General features: G+C 40.2%; 1 protein-coding gene across 28 annotated transcripts in view; it reads left to right on the top strand.

Moving 5' to 3' along the window:
- Positions 1–20,433, top strand: part of ABLIM1 (actin binding LIM protein 1) — a 225,983-nt gene that overhangs the window by 155,017 nt on the left and 50,533 nt on the right. For all 28 annotated transcript variants that reach the window (XM_054205891.1, XM_054205890.1, XM_054205889.1 and 25 more), the window contains 2 exons: positions 14,587–14,674; positions 19,359–19,417. In XM_054205891.1, the coding sequence (XP_054061866.1) occupies positions 14,587–14,674; positions 19,359–19,417 (147 nt within the window). The remainder of the gene's footprint in view (positions 1–14,586; positions 14,675–19,358; positions 19,418–20,433) is intronic.

Below are 20,433 nucleotides of genomic sequence, written 5' to 3'. Positions count from 1 at the left end.
CGTGGAAGTAATATTTAATGACTTCCAAAGGAAGAGAGCGCTGATTTCATACTCACCAGATGCCTCTCCCCAAGGGAAAAATGTTCTGAGTTGTACTGACATCAAATTGTGACACACAAGTGATGAGAAATGGTCCTGCCCCTGCCTGGGCCGGTGTTCTTCCCCCTTTGCTTTTTACAGAATGGGCTGGCTGAGTTACTGCTGGAGTGGGTTTCATGTGCGGGGAGGATTATTTGCTTGTTTTGGTGGGTGTGTGCAGGAGGGCGCGCGAGTGCGAGCAGAGGAGGAGCGAGACTCGGGGCTGGGTGCAGTCCCAGGCACTTCACTCTGAGCTGGTTCGATGAAAACACAAGGCATCTGCACATTGCTTCTGGTAAAATTTGAACAGAGCTGAAGGGAGTTTGCCTGCCAGGCTGAGGAGGGAATGGATTTAGACTGAAGAATTATTGTCAGAAGGTAAACCCCTTCCTGTGAAACGAGTTTTGAATTGGAAGGGGTCATGGCATTCTTTTGGGGGGGATAAGGGTGTGCAACTTTGTGATGTGACTGAATAGTTTGCCAGTGGTGTCATAATTGGGTACTTGTACTTTTGTTCCTGTGCACCAGAAGGATTTTTTTAAAAGGCTGTGAGTAATTCTGTGGTTTAGATAAAGAGTGCAGCTAACGTATTTTTAAACTGCCAGGAAGAGAGGAGAATGGCACAGAGCTTGGGCTGTTTCTGATTGCAACTGATTGCTGATGTATGGAGGAACAATACAATTCTTTATCTCAAATAATTCTTAATATAGTTTGTTGACTCTTTTGATCACTTCTGGAGATTTGTTGCGTTGAAAAAAGGTTATGGTTTGTTTCCAGTTTCCTTGCCTTTTTGCTGAGAAATGTGTTTTATCAGTTAATGTAGAATGATTATTTTTTTTTTTTACTGATGTCGACTTTGTTTGCATAAAAATGGGGAAATGAAAAGTTTAATAATAACTCAGGATATGGGTAAATGGTTGAGACAGGTTGTCTATGTAGCTGAGTAGCAGCATAGATTTAACTAAATTTAGACTACTGTTCCCTGATGAAAAATATGCTAGATGTAATTGCCTAGAAAACCACAGCATGCAGAGGGTCAAAAATCTAGAATAAAGATACTTCCAGAAAAATAACATAAATGTTTCATGTCAAAATCTTTCTAACTAACACCCCCTCCCCCCCAAAAGATTGAATTTGTCAAGAGGGATATCTGTAGTTGGGAAAGATTTGACACATAAAGATGACAAAAGAGTGTCTGAAGTTGACAGAGCCCTAACAGAAGTTCAGTTGCTATGGCAGCATAATCACAAAGCATTAACTTCTCAGCAGTGGTTTGGAAGCCATCCTTCAGTCAATTTGAACATCAATAGGAAGGGGAGGAATGCTAAGAGGATGTAGGGACGGTGAATAAGAAGAGCAAGTTGTAACAAGTAATTTGAAAAAATAACTAATTAAAGCTTCCTTATTGCCACAGAGAGATTTGTGAAATCTTGCAGGTGCTTATAAAAATATGGCTTCTCTGTATAAATTGCTTTCTTGCGGACAGTGTTGTTGATTATGATCTATATTTCCTAGCACAGCATCTTTAGCTTTTGCCTTTTTGATTTAGTTAAATATTCTATAGTGTGTTTTATGCAATAAATATTACTGAAAAACTTTTGCAGGCTGCTCAAAATACTTTAAAATGGCATTTCGGTAGAGGCTTTTATATTAGCATAAAAAGTATCTTGCCACCAGCAGCAGCCTTTGTGACATACAACCATTGCATGTACTACAGTAAAATACAACAGGTCCTTAAAACAAGTAGCTTTTTCATGTCTTAGAGTAGAAGAGTAATTTACCAAGATTACTTTTTTTTTTTTTTTACATAGCTGTATTGAGAATTCAATTGCATGGTTGTCATTGCAGAACATGTCTTGTTCTCCTCTTGGAACAGTCTCCTTTAGGGAAAACATAATATTCCATTTTTATTTTGTATCTCCCATTGCTTCTTCTGTTCAGCTTTTAAACCATTGCATTGTGCTAGTGCTACTTGACACAATCACCCACAACAGAGATACAAAATTAATAATGATTCCTGCACCAAAGTGCTTGCACCGAAAATAAAACTTCCTCCAGTGTCACAGTCTCACTGTGAATTGGGATTTAGTGATAGGGGAGCGTGAGAATGGACTCTGTAGCAATACAAAATTATTTCAGCCGGTTACTTTTTGTTTCTCATGGACTGAGATCACAATGAAAAATGGAAAAGTGGTGAAATATTTTTTTGCAGGATTGTGATCTTTCATTTTTAAGCCCTGATTTAAGTCCTGCTATGAGTGGAGAGTTTGCTACTGACTCCTAAAAGAGCAGGATGGGACTTAGATCTGTTCCCCATAAAACGTAATTGTTGGGAAGAATGCAGCAATAACATGTTTGAAACTTGAGAAGAGAAGAGCTTGTTGGGGCAAGTCTGTAGCTGTCACCTGTTTGTAACAGGCTCCATCCGGGTATTGTGCTCAGTGTTCGCCCTGTGAGAACTCAGCCCCCTCTCTCTTCTGTCTGCTTTGTCAAGGTGCTTTCCTTGGCCGGGGCGGGGGGGTAGAGGGGAGAAAAACAGAAATGAAAGATATGTCTGGAATCTCTAGGGACTTTGAAGTCCACAGAATTAACACCTGTCTTTGCTGAGCAGGTGCTTTACAGATGAAGAAATATAATACATGTGAGTATTTTGTGGGTGATTAAATGTTTGAAATGACTACCTGGAGCACAAAATGGGTAGATTTTAAATACATGCTCATGCTACATTAGAAGATCATACAGGTCTAATAGTTCTTTGCATAGATATCTGGGATGCATGACATTCATTATAAGCCTTTTTCTTTGTAAGAGAGGGGAAAAAAACACATAGAAAGAGATGCACCTTTTCATCACAAGCAACACAAACACTCTGGCATTCAAACTGTGAAAGTAGCTTGGGATGTTTTGTGTTTTGCAGAGGTCTCTGAAATGAGCATCATAAATTGTTTGAGTATGCTCTAAAATGTTAAGAAATTGACTTTTACATGTAGGATTTGGAGAGAGAGATTTGTTATGCGTACAGATGGAGCTGCTGCTACTTTGAAGTCTGTAAAGTAGTTGCATCTTGGCTGGAAAATGTTTTTTCCTAGCAGAGAGGAGAGTAAGAACTGAGGCAGTCAAAAACTTTAGTCAGACTTAACCTCAGCAGCACCCTTGAACTACTGCTGAGGCAACAATCGTGGAGCCCCTGTACTCAGTTGAAAACTGAATGGCACCAAATGATGTTAGGTATGCCTTTCTGCTTTATGTCCATCACCTCTTTCCTGTTCATCACCATAGTCATATGTTCCATCATAATTATTTTGTTGAAGTAGTTTTCCTGTGGTAACTAGAAATCTTGATTTTATACAGAGCTGAAGAAAACAACGTAGGATGTAAAATCCTTGTGTCTTGGCCCTGACAAACATACTGTGATGGGATTTTTATGTCAGCTAGGATTCAAAAGTACGTTTGCATAGTTTTGCATCTGTAATTGGAAATCACATGTATCAGCAGTGAGAAGACTGAAAAATAGGACAAAAAAATGTTGGTGGTCTGACATTTATTCAAAGTTGTTCTATTTGAAGAGGAGACAACTGTTTCTCTGCATCAACTATCCACTGGTTACCTTGGTGTCCTTTGATATTTCCATTTTAAATTTAGTGTAACATAAACACGTTGGCTAGAATTGAAAAATGAGGATTCCTGAGAAATGTCTGGATGTAGTCAAATCCAGGCTCCTAATTACATATGAGTGACTCTGGAGTTAAGAGCAATGTGATTGGGAAGAAAAACATTTGAAGAAAATCTGCCCCTTCCCTAGATTGTCATCTGTTGCTTGTTGTGACCACTTGCTGGAAGAGGCTTCCAAAGGTAGCAGGTAGCATTGCAGTTAATCAAGGGTAAAACCCGTTCTTTAGACTTTTTAAAGTGCTATCGGATCAGAATAGTTGGAATGACAATGACTTTTAAGATCAGCTTGCTACAAGAGCAGGCTATAGTCACTAAAAGAAAAAATATTCCCTGCTTAATTCGATCCTAGCATGTTCTCCTGTTAGAATAATTTGTGATTCTACCAGGTACAAATTAGCATAAATTGAGTGTTTCGTGTCTACTTTGTTCCTTACAGGCTACCTTTTGCTTTATATTCTCTGGTTATTTTCAACGGATGTACTGTGTGTGACCTCATGCTTAGTTTCTTTCCCCCCTCATTTGGCCCTCACAACTTTTATTTCTCTGTTGTTCTTGGGACGCTCCCTCTGAACCGAATGCAGACATCAGAATGGAGACTAGGCTTTGCTAAATCGCATGCCAAAGGTTGCACAGTTCCTGAAACAGCTTTCTGACAGAAAACTGGAAAGACAGTTTTGTGTTAGATGAACACGAAAATCAGCTAGAGTTATTTGGATCTAGTGGTGTGCTACGTGGAGGTCCAGCAGGGCTGGGAGTCTGAGAGTTTGAGTTCTCTGCTTGGCTCTGCTGCAAGCATTAATTGTCATCCAAGGTGAGTTGCTTAATCTTTCAAGATCTCACTTTCTTCATCAATAGGAAGTGGTTAGCACTTGCCCTCTGAGTAGGTTAACATGACTTTCGCCAAGTGCTACACTGACCTCTTCTCTCAACCTTCCCCATGCTGTAGAGCCCCGACTCAGTGCCGGACTCTCTGGGTCAGTAGCAATTCCAGTGCTGATGCAGCACACCTGACCCCAGAACTTCTGGTGTTGCATTTGAATTGTCTGTCTGAACCACAAGCGACATCAACAGAAGCTCCATCCTAGCAGCAAAGCTCCTTCAATACTAGGAATTTTGCTACTTGGCCAAGACAGCTCTCGGTAAATTTTTCAGTGTGAACTGATTTAACTCTATTGGAAGTTTTTCCAGTGGAACCTTAGACTCTGACTTTAATTATTCTGCTGGTTTGGTTCAGACCTGTGCTCATGAAAAGCAGCTTGATGCATGTGTGAAAGCTGCTCTCTATGTAAAGCCCTTTGGAATGGAGGTCAGGGGGACTGCTTGACCTTCTTTTGTCAAAATCATAGAGCTTTTCCCTATGAACCAAATAAAAACTTATACTTCGGGCAATTATCCTGCAGTGTGATTGTAAGAACACAAATTTTCCCTCTTACTGCTTAAGTTACCTTTACTTTTTAGAAACTTCATCTGATTTCCAAGTTAAATTTGTGTAACCAGCTTTTTGATGTTCTTATAGTTTTTTTTTCAGTGGGATTGAAAAGCTCATGCTCTTTCCTGCTATTATCTGCTTTCTTTGCTTTTAATCGCCTGTCCGCTGTGAGCTAATCATCTCTGAAGCCTCTATCTGAGTAATGATTTGACTCTGAGTCCTTCAGGTTTGCAGCTTAAGGCTTATGTTGTTTTGGTGGTTCTCCATTCATCTCTATTCTGTGAACCCAATGCATCCCCTCGTCCGTGTTATAATGGTGATGTTGCAGTATCTTTATATTCTTTGTATACGTTAAATGCTCAGAAGGGCCAGCTGTTTCAGGTACTCAGAGAGCATTTTCTGGGAGATTATTAATGATGTTCTCAAACCACATCTCTCCGTTGCTGTTGCCCACCACATGTCCCTCAGTCTCACAGGGCCTTGCTTTCTTAAACATTTTATGTTATGTTAGACTATTAAAACATACGTGTTGGCTTTAGATAGCTTAAACAGGCCTTGTCTTGAGTCATCAGCAGATTTACCAGGAAAGGTTTTGTATTCTTGTCTTGGCCAGCAGTAGAGGTGCCTCATGGTGTGGGTAGAAGGAAGTCATCTCTGAGGGGTCTGGCTCAGCAGAGCCTCCCCTGCTAACACATCCATCTGTCAGAGAACTGCCCTGCTAAGGTTTTCTTAAGGCTTCTGAGTACAGATTATTCAGGTCTCCCAATACGTAAATGTTGAGTCATGGCAAACACTATTTAAATAAATCTTGCTCAATAAACAGTATCAAACAGGAAAAATAGGTCTTTCAGCATTGTCAAATACAGACCAGAAAGATACATGTCCTGAATACTCCTGCCTTTTCTGTGTCATCTTTCATCATTTTTCATCTACAGCTCACAAGGGATCTTTGCATGATCTGTGATTTAAAAAAAAATAAATTCTTTTTTGTCCCCATCATGCTTTAATAAAGACTCTTATGTCTTTAAACATATTTTCCATAGTTATTTCCTTGGTAACTTTAGCGTTCTTATCAGTTATCTTTATTTCTAACTTCATGACTTAGTCATTGCCTTTTTTTCTTTTATTGTTAGTTAATAGTATCTCAGTTCATATGATTTTTCTGTGCATCGAGCATATGGACCATGATAACTTTTTGTTTGTATTTTACAATACATAATTTGGGATTTGCAGTAGGAATTCTTAAAAATTCCTGAGTATTCTTTTATGGTTACTTTAAGATCTAGGAATATGTATGTTCCTTTAAAATTACATGTGCATGTATATATATGTATGTGTATGCACATATAACTGCTCTTTATTTCAGTCTGTCTACAAATGCAATCAAATCGTGATCAGAATGTAGATAATTGCAAAGCAAATAACCTTTTAATGTTAGGATGAGGTCTAATATGTATTACCTGCTGTCAGGTTTCTGATTTATAAAGTAATTCTCTTGGGGTTTTTTTAAGATACAAAGGAGATTTGTTACTGACTTTTCTAGATAAATTTCAGCAGGTTGAAGTCAGCTATAGTTCTAAAGTGAAAGTTGTTTCTGAAAACTAGTAATATCTCAGCCTTCCGAGACACTTTCCATTGTTTTGGAGATATTGTTGCAGCACTGCAAACACAACTCCACTTAACGTGATCTGCTAATGCATATACATCAATCTCTGTTATTAGAAACTCAGCCAGAGGGATGGGTTGAGGGACTAACAGTGTCTTCATGCAGAGAGTTAAAAGGAGAAGCGTGGTTGTGTTTCACTCTTGGAACTCACGTATTCCTGCTAACTCAGTGGTGCTGTTATCACCTAACAAAAGAAAACATGAAGATGACTTGGAAAGTGGGAGATTCCTGGTGTTACAGAAGATTGCATATCATATGCATCCGATGCATAATCTACTCCCAAAACTCCATGCTGTCCCTTGACTTGTGCCATATAACTAACACTCAGCACCAAACCAAGCTAAGGGCTTTACTTTGCTTTCAGCAGGCTGGAAGCTGGGGCTGGAATGGCTTCCTCGCCTTGCTGCAGGGAGACTGATCACTCCACTGTACAGCTCAGCAGACCTACACAAAAGTCTTGGTAGTCAGTAGAGGTGTTTTTCTGGCTAGTTGAGACAAAGTTATAGTTACACCAGTATTAGGCTGTTTGAAAAGTCCTCTGGCGCTGTGGTGAGGTTACTATAAAGTAGCTTTGCCGGTTGATTCTGATTCTAAACTAATCCAGCAATATGAATGTGTAATCAGGTCTTTAAGTGAAGTATCTTTTCATGTCAAAAATCCATGCTGGACAAAGTGCACACAAAGTAAAGGAATATTTAGTTCTCTAATGCTTTTTGAAACTTAAAGATCACAGAAGACATAGAAAGTCCACACCTGTACTTATGAACTGGACCTGTTCCAGCATTGTTGAGAAATATAGGAGGGATTTGTATCACGCCTTGCCAAATACTTGCTGTTGAGAGGTTCAAAATTAAAAAAAAAAAATCTGTGCAATAAATACCGTTTAAGAGAGGATCTTGCCCTCATATGTACCTAAAATAAGGGTAATGAAGGCAGTGAATTCACAGATTTGTATTGTAATTAGATTAGAATGAAACTTTATCTCAATATATTTCGTCTGGATTGTTTCTGATTAACTACATGTTCAGTCACTGGGATTAGATTTCTCTGTGCATAAATGTAACCCAGGATCTTAGCAGAGGTGGTGTTGAAATCCTGGCAATAGGCAATAAAGCTGTGTTTGCTATTGCTTTGCTCCTCTGTACCGCCCACAGTATTCTAACCAGCCACTTTGGGCTACTGGGGGTACATTTCTTAGTTGAGTGGAATTACTGTCTTTGTACTGACCTCTTGCTGTCAACTGTGTAGGTAATACAAGTTCTTAACTTTGGTCCTGTGTGTAGCAATAGGTGGATTTGCCCCATGAAGACAGAATGAATAGCTCCCATAAAGACCATAGTTGGAAGTTAAGCATTTCACCTGTGTGCGCAACTTGCTCAACATTGGATGTTGCAGGAAAGTAAGATCTCAAAGAAGAGCTAATAACTGCAAGGATCTTAGTAAAGTAAGTCCAGCTGATAATCAGCTGCCATGAGGACTTTCTTCATGCCAGCAGAGCAGTTGCACAACTGGGGATTTAGCCTGAATCATTACTCACATCTTTACGGAAAAATTATATTCCAAGCAGCTAATAATTGCATTGCTATTAGCAGCAGCTACTGGGTATGACAATATTGTATGCTGGCGGAATTAAAACTAATAACTTACAAAGTTTATTATAGTCCGTCTGGTAAGGAATATACTAGTATGATATTGGCAGTCGCTGTCGGGATGCTGGGAAGTATTTTTGTATAAAAATCAGAAACCAGGCATGAATTAACAGTGGAACTGTTGACAGCAGCAGGACAGCTGCAGTTTTGGCTTACCTAAGGCAGCACAGCAATCAGTGGAAGGCTTTGAGGGTCTTCGATGTCTCTTGCATGCACGTTGTCATTCAGATTTACAGTCACGGCCTCACGCTCCATTTCCCACCGTCCCCCAGTGTGGTGTCTTGTGTCTTGCAGCCCCATCAGCCTGGGAACTGCCAGTGTGAGCTCCGCTTCCTGCTGCTCCGTCCTCTCTCAGGTTGAACAGAGACTGTGCTGAGAGCTGTTTCTGTTGAGATATTGTGACAGTTGTGTTAAAAACAGCTTTAGAAGGTCCTAGTTCTAAAGATACGTATCAAACAAGGATTTATCAGGCTAGAATATTTTCAATGTTTAAATTGTATTACACTTTCCTTCCTTTGGTAATAACAGAGAAAATTAACATAGATTTTGAAGTCCTTTGGAAGCAAAGGAGCTGCGCTTTTATTTTTGTATCTGAGCACAGATATTTGTAGTGACTTGCTAAACAGATAAGAGCCTGGGAAAAATGAGTGGACAGTTTGGGTCAGGATGTTATTAGAGGCAATTTTTGGTCTTTATAGTGTTTGTGCTGTTCCAGCCGCTCGTGAGATCACAGAAGCATGCAGAGAAGGAAACAATGGAATTTGATGTTATACTGAACATCAAAAAGGGTTGAAGGTTCTGTGACCTCTGCACATAATTAAAATAAAGCTTCACTGGAAAATGGTAGGCTACTGCCATGGTTCCTGTTTTAACAATTCACAACATTCCTTTAAGGGGTTTAAAAGATGAGTCCGAATTATTCTTTATGCTACTCCGTAGTCGTTAAGAGAGTTAAGAAATCAGGTCATTCTCCTCAGACTCATGGTAGAACTAAATATTTGATTAGGTTTGTCCATCAAATGGGCCCATTATATGTGTTCATAAAAATTTTAAAAAAGGAAAAGGAGGGGGGAGGGGGGCTTTTACTTTTAAGTGTACTCTTTCAACTACATAGCAATTTTTGTGGTATTTAAATAATATTAGAAAAGTAAAGCTTTCTACATGTTTAATAGCTGTGTGTCAGGTGACTGCTAAGATATCTTTGAATGGAGAGTGAGTGCAGCTGTGCAAATGTAACGCAACAAATATGCACTTAATTGTGTCCTTTGGCCAGCAGAAAATGTCTGTTGGTAATTAGTTCTTCCTCTACCAGACCCGCTGGCATGTGAGCTCTCCTAGCGGGATTCTTGTTATTGTTCTCTCTGGCTCTTGTTCACTGTTGTTCTGGAAGGAAGGACAGAACTGAAGGCATGAGTAATAGGAAATCTTAAGCTCTCACATTCACCAAAGAGGAAAACATTTATTTAATCAGACTAGAGCTCTACAAGCACTCAGAGAATAAAAGTTAGTCTTGTGGAAAGTGGGGACAGAGGGGATGGAGTCAGTCCTTGGCTTTTGAAGTACTGTTGCCATGGGGTTAAAACTGTAAGTGTGCTCAATGCAGGTGCTGTTTTTTATGCTGGGTTTCTGGGGCAGGTTGTATCAGCTTGCATGCTGCTTTATTTGTAGCTGCCGGGTTGGAATCGTTCTTGCGATACCCATCATTGCCTTCCTTGACACCTACAAGTAACGGTACAGTTTTGGCTTCCAGAGGTCCCCAAAGGAGTCTTGATATAGTGAAGCCAGATGAGTGTTGTGAACATTGTGAAGAGGTTGGAGCACCAGCGGTATGAGAAGGGCTTGTACAGGAGCTCAGTGCGTTGTGTTTAACTGGTGCTTCAAATACCTCCCTACCACCCAGCCTTTCGGTTTAGCTTTTAAACTGTGAGAGTTCTCTTTAAGTTTGATGCAGGCAGTGTGTAATGCAATGGCCATGTTTGGCAACCTTTCTCATTCCGGATAATTGTACAAGGTTATTACCCGCCGTTAGAGGGAGCCTTCAAAGCCCTCTGTAAACGGTACACAGTGCTTTTTAAAATGGCATTGCAGGCTGGTTTAGTCAGGAGGATTTGTATGTCCGAGTTGAAGTCATTTGAGAGAATAGTCGGCTGGAAGAAGGCTGAAAATTGATAGCTGCTGCATCCGAAAAGGTGATCTATGAAAAATTTGTTTTCTCATTATCAACTATTATAATAGGCCTTGGTAATGTTATAATACATAAGAGAGCTTGTACTTTTGCTTATGTTACTTGGGACATGTCCTCTGCAGAGTATACACCGCCAGCTCCCCTATGTAGCCCATCATCCATGAATCCTCGTTACTGTGCCTCCAACCATCACATGTAAGCCCTAGAGGAGAGGTGATTACATGGTTTTATTCTCTGAACTGGTCATGAGGAATACATTTCTGTAATGGTTTTCCTTGGTAGTGCTTCTCCGAAGTATTTTATGAAGGACATTAAATGTTACTTAACGTTCTTTGTAGACTGGGAAATGGAAGCTCAGTGTTGCTAAAGTCTTGAAATTATCAGAATAAATAGAACCTGAATACTATCTAAAATAACATTAAAACCTATTTTCTGTACATGAATATGCATATACAATACATATTGGGTATAGTATATATATTTAGTAGTATACAGAAAATAAATAGAATGCATATATCGCTTGTCATCTGCAAATCAGTGAGACTTACAGAACCATGGAAAGCTACTCAAATTTAACATCTATATATTTAAATTAATATCAACACTTATAATATACATTTGGCCACTGTTCCTTCATTCCGCAATTCTAAGGCTCTGGAAGAGTTTGGTAAATGAGTGTATACTACTTTTTTTTTTTAAATCTAAATATTTCTGTCTACTGTGTTCAAATGGGATTTAATCTAAGAACCTATTTTAGATTTGTCAGTGTGGGTAGAAGATAAATAGGAAAGTCAGAAGAGATTGTATATTGTTTTAAATTGATGACTGATGTTCTTTGCTTCTACTGCAAATGCAATTGCCAGTTGATTGAACAGAGAATTTATAGGCAGTGACAGTAACACGTAGGTTTAATCACAGAATCACAGAATGGTTCATTTGACAAGAAATTGCTGTCAATTCATTAAATTCCATTTACGAATTTGTATGCAAAGTAAGAGTAATACTGTTCAGTATTATTTTGGTTAGTTTTAGCACTTCTAGCTAAGCAAAACCAGGCTGTTTACAGCAACTTATTCAGCTTATTCAAACTTAGTTTAGGGACAGTCCTCTAAGATATGAGTCATCGTTTGCATTTGATGGTTTGGATTTTCTTGAAGGCCTCAACCAGAGCTGAAATAATTCAGAAGGGATCATAAGCAATATGATGGATCAAAACCTGGTGGCTGCATAGCTGTATTTTGAACAAGAAAGTGATTTGTTGCTGCTGGCAGGGTGCAAGATGCCATATGAGAAGTCCTTGTGTAGCAAAGCTAACTGTAAAGGATTTCTGGATATGAAGTGAATTTGAGAAGGGGTAAGGAAAGCTAGCCATAGTGAGAAGACAAGTGGCGTTAACCCTCTTGCACCTTGGCTGAAGAATGTTCTAGGCAAATGTGCACTGAATTAATGTAATGTGTTACTGCCAACGGGATTGAGATATAAACCTTACAGCCCACAGCACAGTAGCATAAGATTACAGGAAGCTGCATCGGACATATTGAATGACGGTTTAGTAGCCTGAGAGCTGGGCAAGAGCAGATGTGTAAAAAGTGTGAATATTTCATCCCCTTGCAGATCCAAATGGTTTTCCTAATACATTATAAATGACTGATTTTTAGCAACCAGTTTCCTCAGATGATCATAGCAAGTCAGGCATGGCAAGATTAGCCCTGAGCTAGTTGAGATGCAGATTGTTTTCCAGTGGATACCCACTAAAGGAAGGCTTCTGCTCCCGAGTCATAGAAACATTACTGAGGTGAAAAACTCATGGAATTGGTTTGGAAGTGTTCAGCAGCAACTACAACTGCTGTGGTATGTAACTCCCCAAAACCTCTCCATCTCCAGTGCAGGATGTGTTAGTACTTTGACCTAGCAAGCTTGTGTTATCTGGGGTGTGGTGTTCATTCATCATCACTCATGCTAGGCTAAAATTTGGCCAGTTGTTTCAGCCTTGGGGAAAGATTCAGTAAACTTGAAATCGGTCTCTCTGGCTGTTTTGAACAGACATGTGTACGTCATTGAAACTCTATTCTCTTGACAGTAGCGTAACAGAAGAGTACCAGAAATTTGAGCTCTGTTAAGCAGTGGCACAGTTACACTGCAGAGATATTCCTTAGTTGGATGAGACAGGCAGAGCCCAGAAAAGACTCCTGTTTTATTATTTCAAATCTGTTTTTCAGTTATTGTCTTCCTGTTTGGAGAAGGTCCTTTCTGGCAGTGATTCAGCCTTCTTAGGAATTTTTTATATCTCATTAACTGGGAGCAGTTCCCAGGACATCAGATTTGCCATCATCTTCAAATCAAATACGCCTGAAATCACTTGTGACAAGCAGCTTTGTGGGCCCCACTCTGCTGAAGAACTTCAAGAATGCTCAAAAGTTGGGATTTTTTTTTTTACTGAACGCAGATAAAGTTGCTGTTCCTCTGCATGTACAATATTGTTTGCGTGAAGCAGAAAGTGCAGAAAAGGATGTCAGCTTCTGCTGAGTACTGAGCTATCTGAATTTGTGATCTACATTTGAACCCTGTTCAATATTCACAGCCCTAAGCTGCATATATATATATATACACACACAAGTACTTGTTCTTTGTATGTCTGCATTCAAGATCAAAATAGCTGTGGTTTGATGCCAGCGTTACATTTCACACACGTTTGGAGTTTCTTAATTTTCTTTTTCTTAAATTCCAGTCTTGAATGGAACTGATGGGACACCTCGGGGGTTAAATAATTGCTAGAGAGAGTCAGAGACAGAGAGGACAGTCAGTAATGAAAACGATAGAAAGAGAGTGAGCTTTAACTGTGTTTTTCCTTCTCAGTTCAATATTGGTTTTGTTGCTGCAAGTCAAGCATCAGTTCCCTGTTTCCTCCTTCATTAGCTTTTCTTCCTTGAATAGGCACATCTTGTCGTGACCTTTCATTCTTCCCTTTACCAGAGCCCCTTTTTTGCCTGGTAAGTCTAAATCTGCTGTGCAAAAAATAGCAAATCAGATTAGTCTCCCTGTTTGGCTGACGCTGCCCTCTAAGGAGCAGGAATCAACAGCAAAGGCATTATCTGAGTAAGAGAAGTGCAGGTTTTTTGCAACTGAAGAGTGAGTGTGTGGGTAAACTAACAGCACACTGAGTCCTCTTCTCTGGCCTCGTATTGCTGAAATTCCTGGGTGGGAATTGTTCTTAGTGATAATGAAAGATGATTGATAGTCATGTCCACAAACACCACTGTCTCTATGAATAGCTACCTTTCCCAACCTTCCCTACACTACTACACTACTAAGGTACTACACTACTAAAGCAGGAACAAATGAGAATGTCAAAATTAAATGGTGCGGCTTTACCTGTAGAAGGGCAAGGAATGAAATGGCAGGTTGAAAACTGTTGTTCATTGTCTAAATTCATCCATAACAATGGAGCCACTGAGAAAATATGTTTGAGAAAATGAGGAGGCAGCAGTTTTACACAAATATCTGACTGCAGTGTGACATTCATTGCCTTAGTCTGTCTAGATGGAGATTTAAGAAGGTGTTGGGCAAATCATGGAGAATAGTTAGATTATGATGTATCCTCTAGTGACGAAATCTTGATTACTTGAATGGGAAGGTGTGAAGAGGTGTTCTGTGTTGTCCATTCCCTTTATCCCAAGTAGTCGCTGCTGGCGCCTGTTGAGGACAGGATACCGGACTAGATAGACCTCTGAACTGAAGCAGTGTGGCAGATCTTGGATTCTTGTAGCTCTTGTCACATCATGAAGGCAATGTTGTATCATACAGGTGAACTAGAAGAAAAATGGCAGCGGTCTGTCGGCAAATAATGAGTACTCACAAAGCAGTGCAATGTACTGATCCCTCATTTCCCTTTTTTATTTTTGTTCAGGCCGGTGACAAGCATTATCATCCAAGCTGTGCACGATGCAGCAGGTGCAACCAAATGTTCACAGAAGGAGAAGAAATGTATCTGCAAGGTAAGGATGTCTCCACTCCAAAACAAGAAAAATGGACTTTGTAATTTTTCTGTCACAGACCTCAGGAGTTTATAAACCATCTCCTTGTAATATGGGCAAGGAGGACTTTAGCCATCCTGTCTTCATTACAGCGTTCTCATGCTTTTTCACTTGATACCGTTTCACCCTAGTGGGTGGTCCTAATGGTGGCTTTGCAGTGACTCTGCAGCCTAGCTGCGGCAGACCGGTTTTTTCAAAAGCTGAGTAGCAAAAATGAAATTTATTAGTCTGCCTCTGAATTTGGCATCTCACAGATAGCTTAGCACACAGGCTGGTATATGAGATACCAGACAAAGTTAGAGCATTTCCCCTGAGTTCTGCTGATCAGTTTCTCTGCTTTTCTGGACCACACTCCAAACTGTAAAAGGCAATGGGAAAACTTCCAAAAACTGCAGTGAGCTTGTTTTGAATCATGTAGATCTCATTCCCCATGTACATTGACAAATTGTCTCCTCCAGTTCTTAAATCATATTTGCTTGCCTTGCCTATTTCCTTTTTATCTAGTCACATCTCTCTTTTTATTCCCTTTATTTTTATGTCTTTCTATAGTCATTTCTTTATGTTCATTTTCATGTCCTGTTTCTTATTAACAGTATTACACTCCCAGGTATTGCTGGGCATGGTTTTTTTTCATAATCTTTTCACATAAAAAAGAACGTGCTCTTTTCTTTCATGGAAAAGTATCCTTGATCTGAATTCTACCTGCTCTCCCAGAAGGTAGCACGTTAACTCTTAAGGTTAAGGTTAACTCTAGCTGTAGTATTAATGTTGGTAGAAAGACTTATAATACCTATTTTTGCAAGCCAGAAATCAAAGTGAAAAAGGCAGATACATATTGGGATTTTGTGTATTGTGTTTATGTTAGAAAACTTGCTTGATATACCTGAAAGGACTGTAAAAGAATGGGGGGAAAAAAGTGAAAGTGTGATGACAGCCACAATCCTGAGAAATTCCCTCTGGATGAATCCTGCAATCCTGAGAAATTCATTCTGGATGAATTCCAAAATAAGACAATATTAAGGAATTCCTTTGAAGCTTACTTATGTTATTTTGTAGTTTGTCCTCCCTAGCAGTCCATCTCTCTCATCTCTCACCGACCTTACACCTTAGTCATCTTATTCCAGTTGTGTGCAGAACTGGATCTCAAATTGTGTAGCAGCTCTGCAGTGCAAGAGCAAGAGAGGCTGAAAGAGGGCTGGGTAGGAAGTGCTGCTTTCTGGTGGCAAATTGGAAAGACTAATTTGAAAGCAGCAGTTACAGCATCTGACAACTGGTAACCTTCTTAGTTTGCTCTCATCATAGGATGATAAAGTACAGGCAGAGTTAAAGGTGAGCATCAGTTCATCCTTCGCTGTTATTAATAACAGCTATTTGCAACTGATGCCATTTGCACCAGTCTAGCAGAGAGTTGGAGTTCAGGCTGTGGTGTAAATTTCTGCAGATCCAAATAAGACAGAAAGCATTGCTTCTACGTAAACAAGGCTAGATTTTCTCCTGGCCAAGTTCAGGTGATATGAAAGAGGAGAGGAGAGACACCTGTCTCCTCGATCTGCCATCATTCTCTTCTTGGCTGTATCTCCCTTTCTGTGGTTGTGAATTGACGTTCTTCATGCTCACTCTGTCTCAGAGGAGGAGCAGCCCAAGTTGCATTGCTTTCTTGTTCACAAGCTGTTTTCTGCCTGAATAATGTTATTGCTGAGTGTGGTCCAGACTGTCCTGCCAAAGCTTTCCTTGCTGAATTCAGCATGTTTGCAAGTGTAAGGGACCTAAAAGCCTTTCCTGTGCAAAGTTGTTAGTTGAAATGTATATCCTGACTCCATCCAAATCGTTTACCCTAGGGTGCAGAATAAAAGCATTCCAAGCATTTCTCTGAAATAAAAATACAAAACCACAGCACTAAGGCTAGAACCAAAATCCCATTATTGATAAAATAAATGAAAATGGGCAGCTTCCATCTCACTTCGAATTGTCCTCTCCACAAGACTTGAAAGTACTGTGTTGGTATTGCTTTGTATAACAGAGAAGCCTAGCAGGCTTGTGCTAGCTACTTGTGTTAGAAATGTGTGGAAAACCTGCAAAAGGAGAACATGGTAAAAACCAGCTATCTATTTTGGAGCTTTCTATGTTAAAGATGGTTTTAATAGTGCTAGCAAAAGCACTCTGGCTTTGCCCTGCTCCAACACAGGACAATGAAGAGGAAGCAGCATCAGAAACTTTCTCTTTCCCATTGACTTCCTATTACTGTATGGACTGCCCCAGAAGACTGGTGCTGAGCTAGGATGTTGCTCAGCATTTAGAGGGATGCTTCACTTCCTTCTCACACAGGCTTCCATCCTTATTCAATGTGTAAATAATAGCCCAAGTTACTGATTTTTAGAGAGCTGTATGTTGAAACGATGGTATGTACGAAGTAAAAAGCTGAATAAATGAACATGTTGGTTGGTGTCTGCCAAGTGAGCAAACAAACATATGTTAAGGATGGGAATAACCATGATTTGATGAATCCGGTAGGAAAAAGTGCAGCGACGTAGCTTGAGAATTTGCACTGTTCCAAGCATTTAAAAATATATTGATATGTTTGGATGAATAAAATCTACAGTTTTTAGGTGGCTCAGGGTTCAAGATCATGACAAATATTTACATTTAACTTCTTAAGCCTCCTTTATCTGATTTTGGTTTTTAAATTTCATGTATTTCAAACCTCTTATCATTTTGTGGCAAAAAACCCCAAAAAACAAACAAACAAACAAAAAACAAAAAAAACCTATAATACTTAGCTAAGTTTCACCATGAAAATGATATCCAGACTCCCTTGCATTTCTTGTTCACTTTCAGCAGATCCAGCCTTCTCCTGAGGTGCGCCTAAAATTGTGTCACTTTGTGCTAAATACTGCCTGAAAGTGCAGTGACAGCTTTTTCTTTGACGGTGGGGGTGGTTTAATAGAAAAGAACTGAGGTACAGAGGAAGAGAGATCACTTTTTCTCAGCGTCGCACAGGAAGCTCACAGCTGAATTTTTCAGAACTGAACCTAAACCTTCTGAGTTTTAGTTCATCAGCCTTGTAACATGAACTCCCGTCCTCCTGAGAGCTTGGATCTGTCTGACCTCCTAAGCGAACGCACAGGGCATGCTTCTCTCCTGATCTCGCAGGCCCTGTGGGGTCCTGGCTCTGAGGCTGCTGTTTGTTTACACAGAAGGCTGTTGGTTCACTTCTCCCTGTTGTCTGATCCTTTCCCCCTGCCAAACGCACAGTTTCTTCTTCCTCGGCTGAGACTCAAAGCCAAACATCTCAGACCCCTGATCCGGAATCACAGCGTTCTCTCCAGTGTCCTGATGATGATTATACTGTGTGCTGCTGGGAAGTGAAATCATTCCTGCTGGTCTTCACTCCTGTACTGAGCCATGCAAGGGCTCATTAGAACAAAATTTCCAGGGGCCCTGACCCGTACCTCTCCTGGGCTCTGAGGGTGGGGTTTCCTCTGGCTGCACTTGAGCTAATAGTCACCAGCAGGAGTCCTGGACTTGGCTCCGTTTGGTTTCTTTGCGGACAGAGTGAAGAGGTGATGTTCCCCCCTGCAGACAGACAAGGCTCTGTATTGGCGTTGCAGTGACTGGAATGGGGTTTGAATTTGACTGCAGCTGCCGTCTGTGTTAAAAGTCAGCATTAGCTTCTGCTCCATTTCAACTTGGCTGATACCTGCCAGCAGCTTCCCAGTAGTGACCGCAGTTTACACTCTGTTCCAAGGTAGAATTGAAATGTGATGGAAGTGCCCCTTGCCCCTGACACTGCTTGGCCCTTGGGGACAGCTGGATATTTCTATTTTTACAGCATAAGAGAGAATCCCATGTTTTGGGACACAAACAGCAGAGACTTTGCCTTTTTTAGTAGGATGTGTAGCTGGAATATGCCCTGTGGAAATGCCAGTGCAACACATGCTGCTGACCTTGCAGAGCCAGGGGTAGAAATTATGTGTGTGCCAATGGCAAGTACGGTACACGCTGATCTGCAGAGAGGCTCTTTCACATGCTGCTTTGTACCACCTGCCCCGTACTGGCCTCTCCACCTTAGTGCAGTGGGTGAGATACCGCCCTGACTGCTGTGTTGTGAATTTTCTAATTCTGCTTTTCCTGTTGCATTTTGCATAAGTGTAGGGGAGAAGTTGTCTGAGTAATACTTTACAGTAACTGAATATGACACCTATTGCTCAAGGAAGTCGTAGGATTTTCCGCGTATTAATGGACTTAGAATCTGAACTTCCTTTTTATGCAGTACATAAGGGGAGAACAGATCAGGTAACCGTGGCCCAGAGGAACCCTCTGTCTTTCAGTTCCTCTGACTGGTGCTTGCTAACTTGCTGTTTGAGGCTGCTCGAGTTTTTATTAAGAATGTGTGCAAAATGCTTTGACAGCCTCAAGAAAAGACTGCTGTAGATGGGCCAAGGATTTGAATATTATTTTTTTTGTTTCACTTGTATTTGTGATGAGCTAGAATTGAAAGTTAATTACTTGCATAGTTCATACAGATTCACCATCTGATGCAATGAAGGGATTCTCTTTAGTAACTGATTTGTTGTGACCAGAAGTCACCTGCTTTACTCCGAATAAAGATTTTTTTTTTTTTTTTTTTTTTTTTTATTTCGCTCAGGTTCCACTGTCTGGCATCCCGACTGTAAGCAATCCACTAAGACTGAAGATAAGCTACGGGTAAGCTGAATTTGTGGCCATGATACACCAGATATTTTGCCCACAAAATAACTGAATGATGTTTTTAAGAGGGTGACTTTTCCCCATGTGTTGTTTTTTTTTTTTGCATAGCTGACACCACTCTGGCAGAATAAACAGTGGAGGCACTTCAGAGGTATTGCTCTGATTTTTGGGCTCACCACATTCACATGCCTGTCTCAGTGCACTGCCTTAAAAAGAGTATCATTTCCTGACATGCAGACATGGCAAAGTCACTAAAACACTTCATTTCATATCTCAGTTATTGTGAGAGAGACTCTTAAGGAGAAAATGTGAACATGGCAAATGCTACAATCTATTTTAATATTTTTGCACATCTGTATAATTGCTCTATAGTTATCCCCTGTTCTGCATGGTTATTTACAGCATTTAGACAATATGGACTCTTCTTCCTGTGCCATCCAGATAAACCTCAGCCTAAAGTGATCCAAATTTGAATGCCAAGAGCAGTTACCCTTGGAGCCACCTCAGTATATCCAGGAAAACTTTCTGGATCAAATCCTTGATGGCAATAATGCTGCACTGATATATGGTGGAGCCTGCATTTACATGCACGAGGCAATTCTAAGCTGATTAATTCACTAATTCATCTTCTGGACAATTTGGTCTTTTTGATGTCTCAGTCCTTCAAACTTTCGTAATTTTTCTGGATATGACTATTAGAGAATGTATATGAAGAAAATGTCTTTCAGACAAGGAAACTAAGAGGTGCTGACATGGAGATACTTCCTTTAGAATTTGTTCAGGTGCACTGGTCTGTAAAACATCCCCGCAGAGAATTTACTAAGATCGTAGGTAATGTGCAGATAAATTCTTGTTGAGCAGAGTTCATGTTAGTGTGGGCTGTACTGATCATACAGAAGTATAAATGGCCCTAGATGGGCATGGGATCTGTCACGGCCAAGCATCACTGTAGGTACCATCCAGCATTTCACATTTTTCTGTCCTGACTTTCTATAAGAAAATGGAAAATTCTG

Source organism: Rissa tridactyla, chromosome 6 (genome assembly GCF_028500815.1).
Source record: "Rissa tridactyla isolate bRisTri1 chromosome 6, bRisTri1.patW.cur.20221130, whole genome shotgun sequence".
Lineage (NCBI taxonomy): Eukaryota > Metazoa > Chordata > Aves > Charadriiformes > Laridae > Rissa > Rissa tridactyla.
Note: the sequence above shows the minus strand (reverse complement) of the source record. Positions and strands in the feature narration are given on the sequence as shown.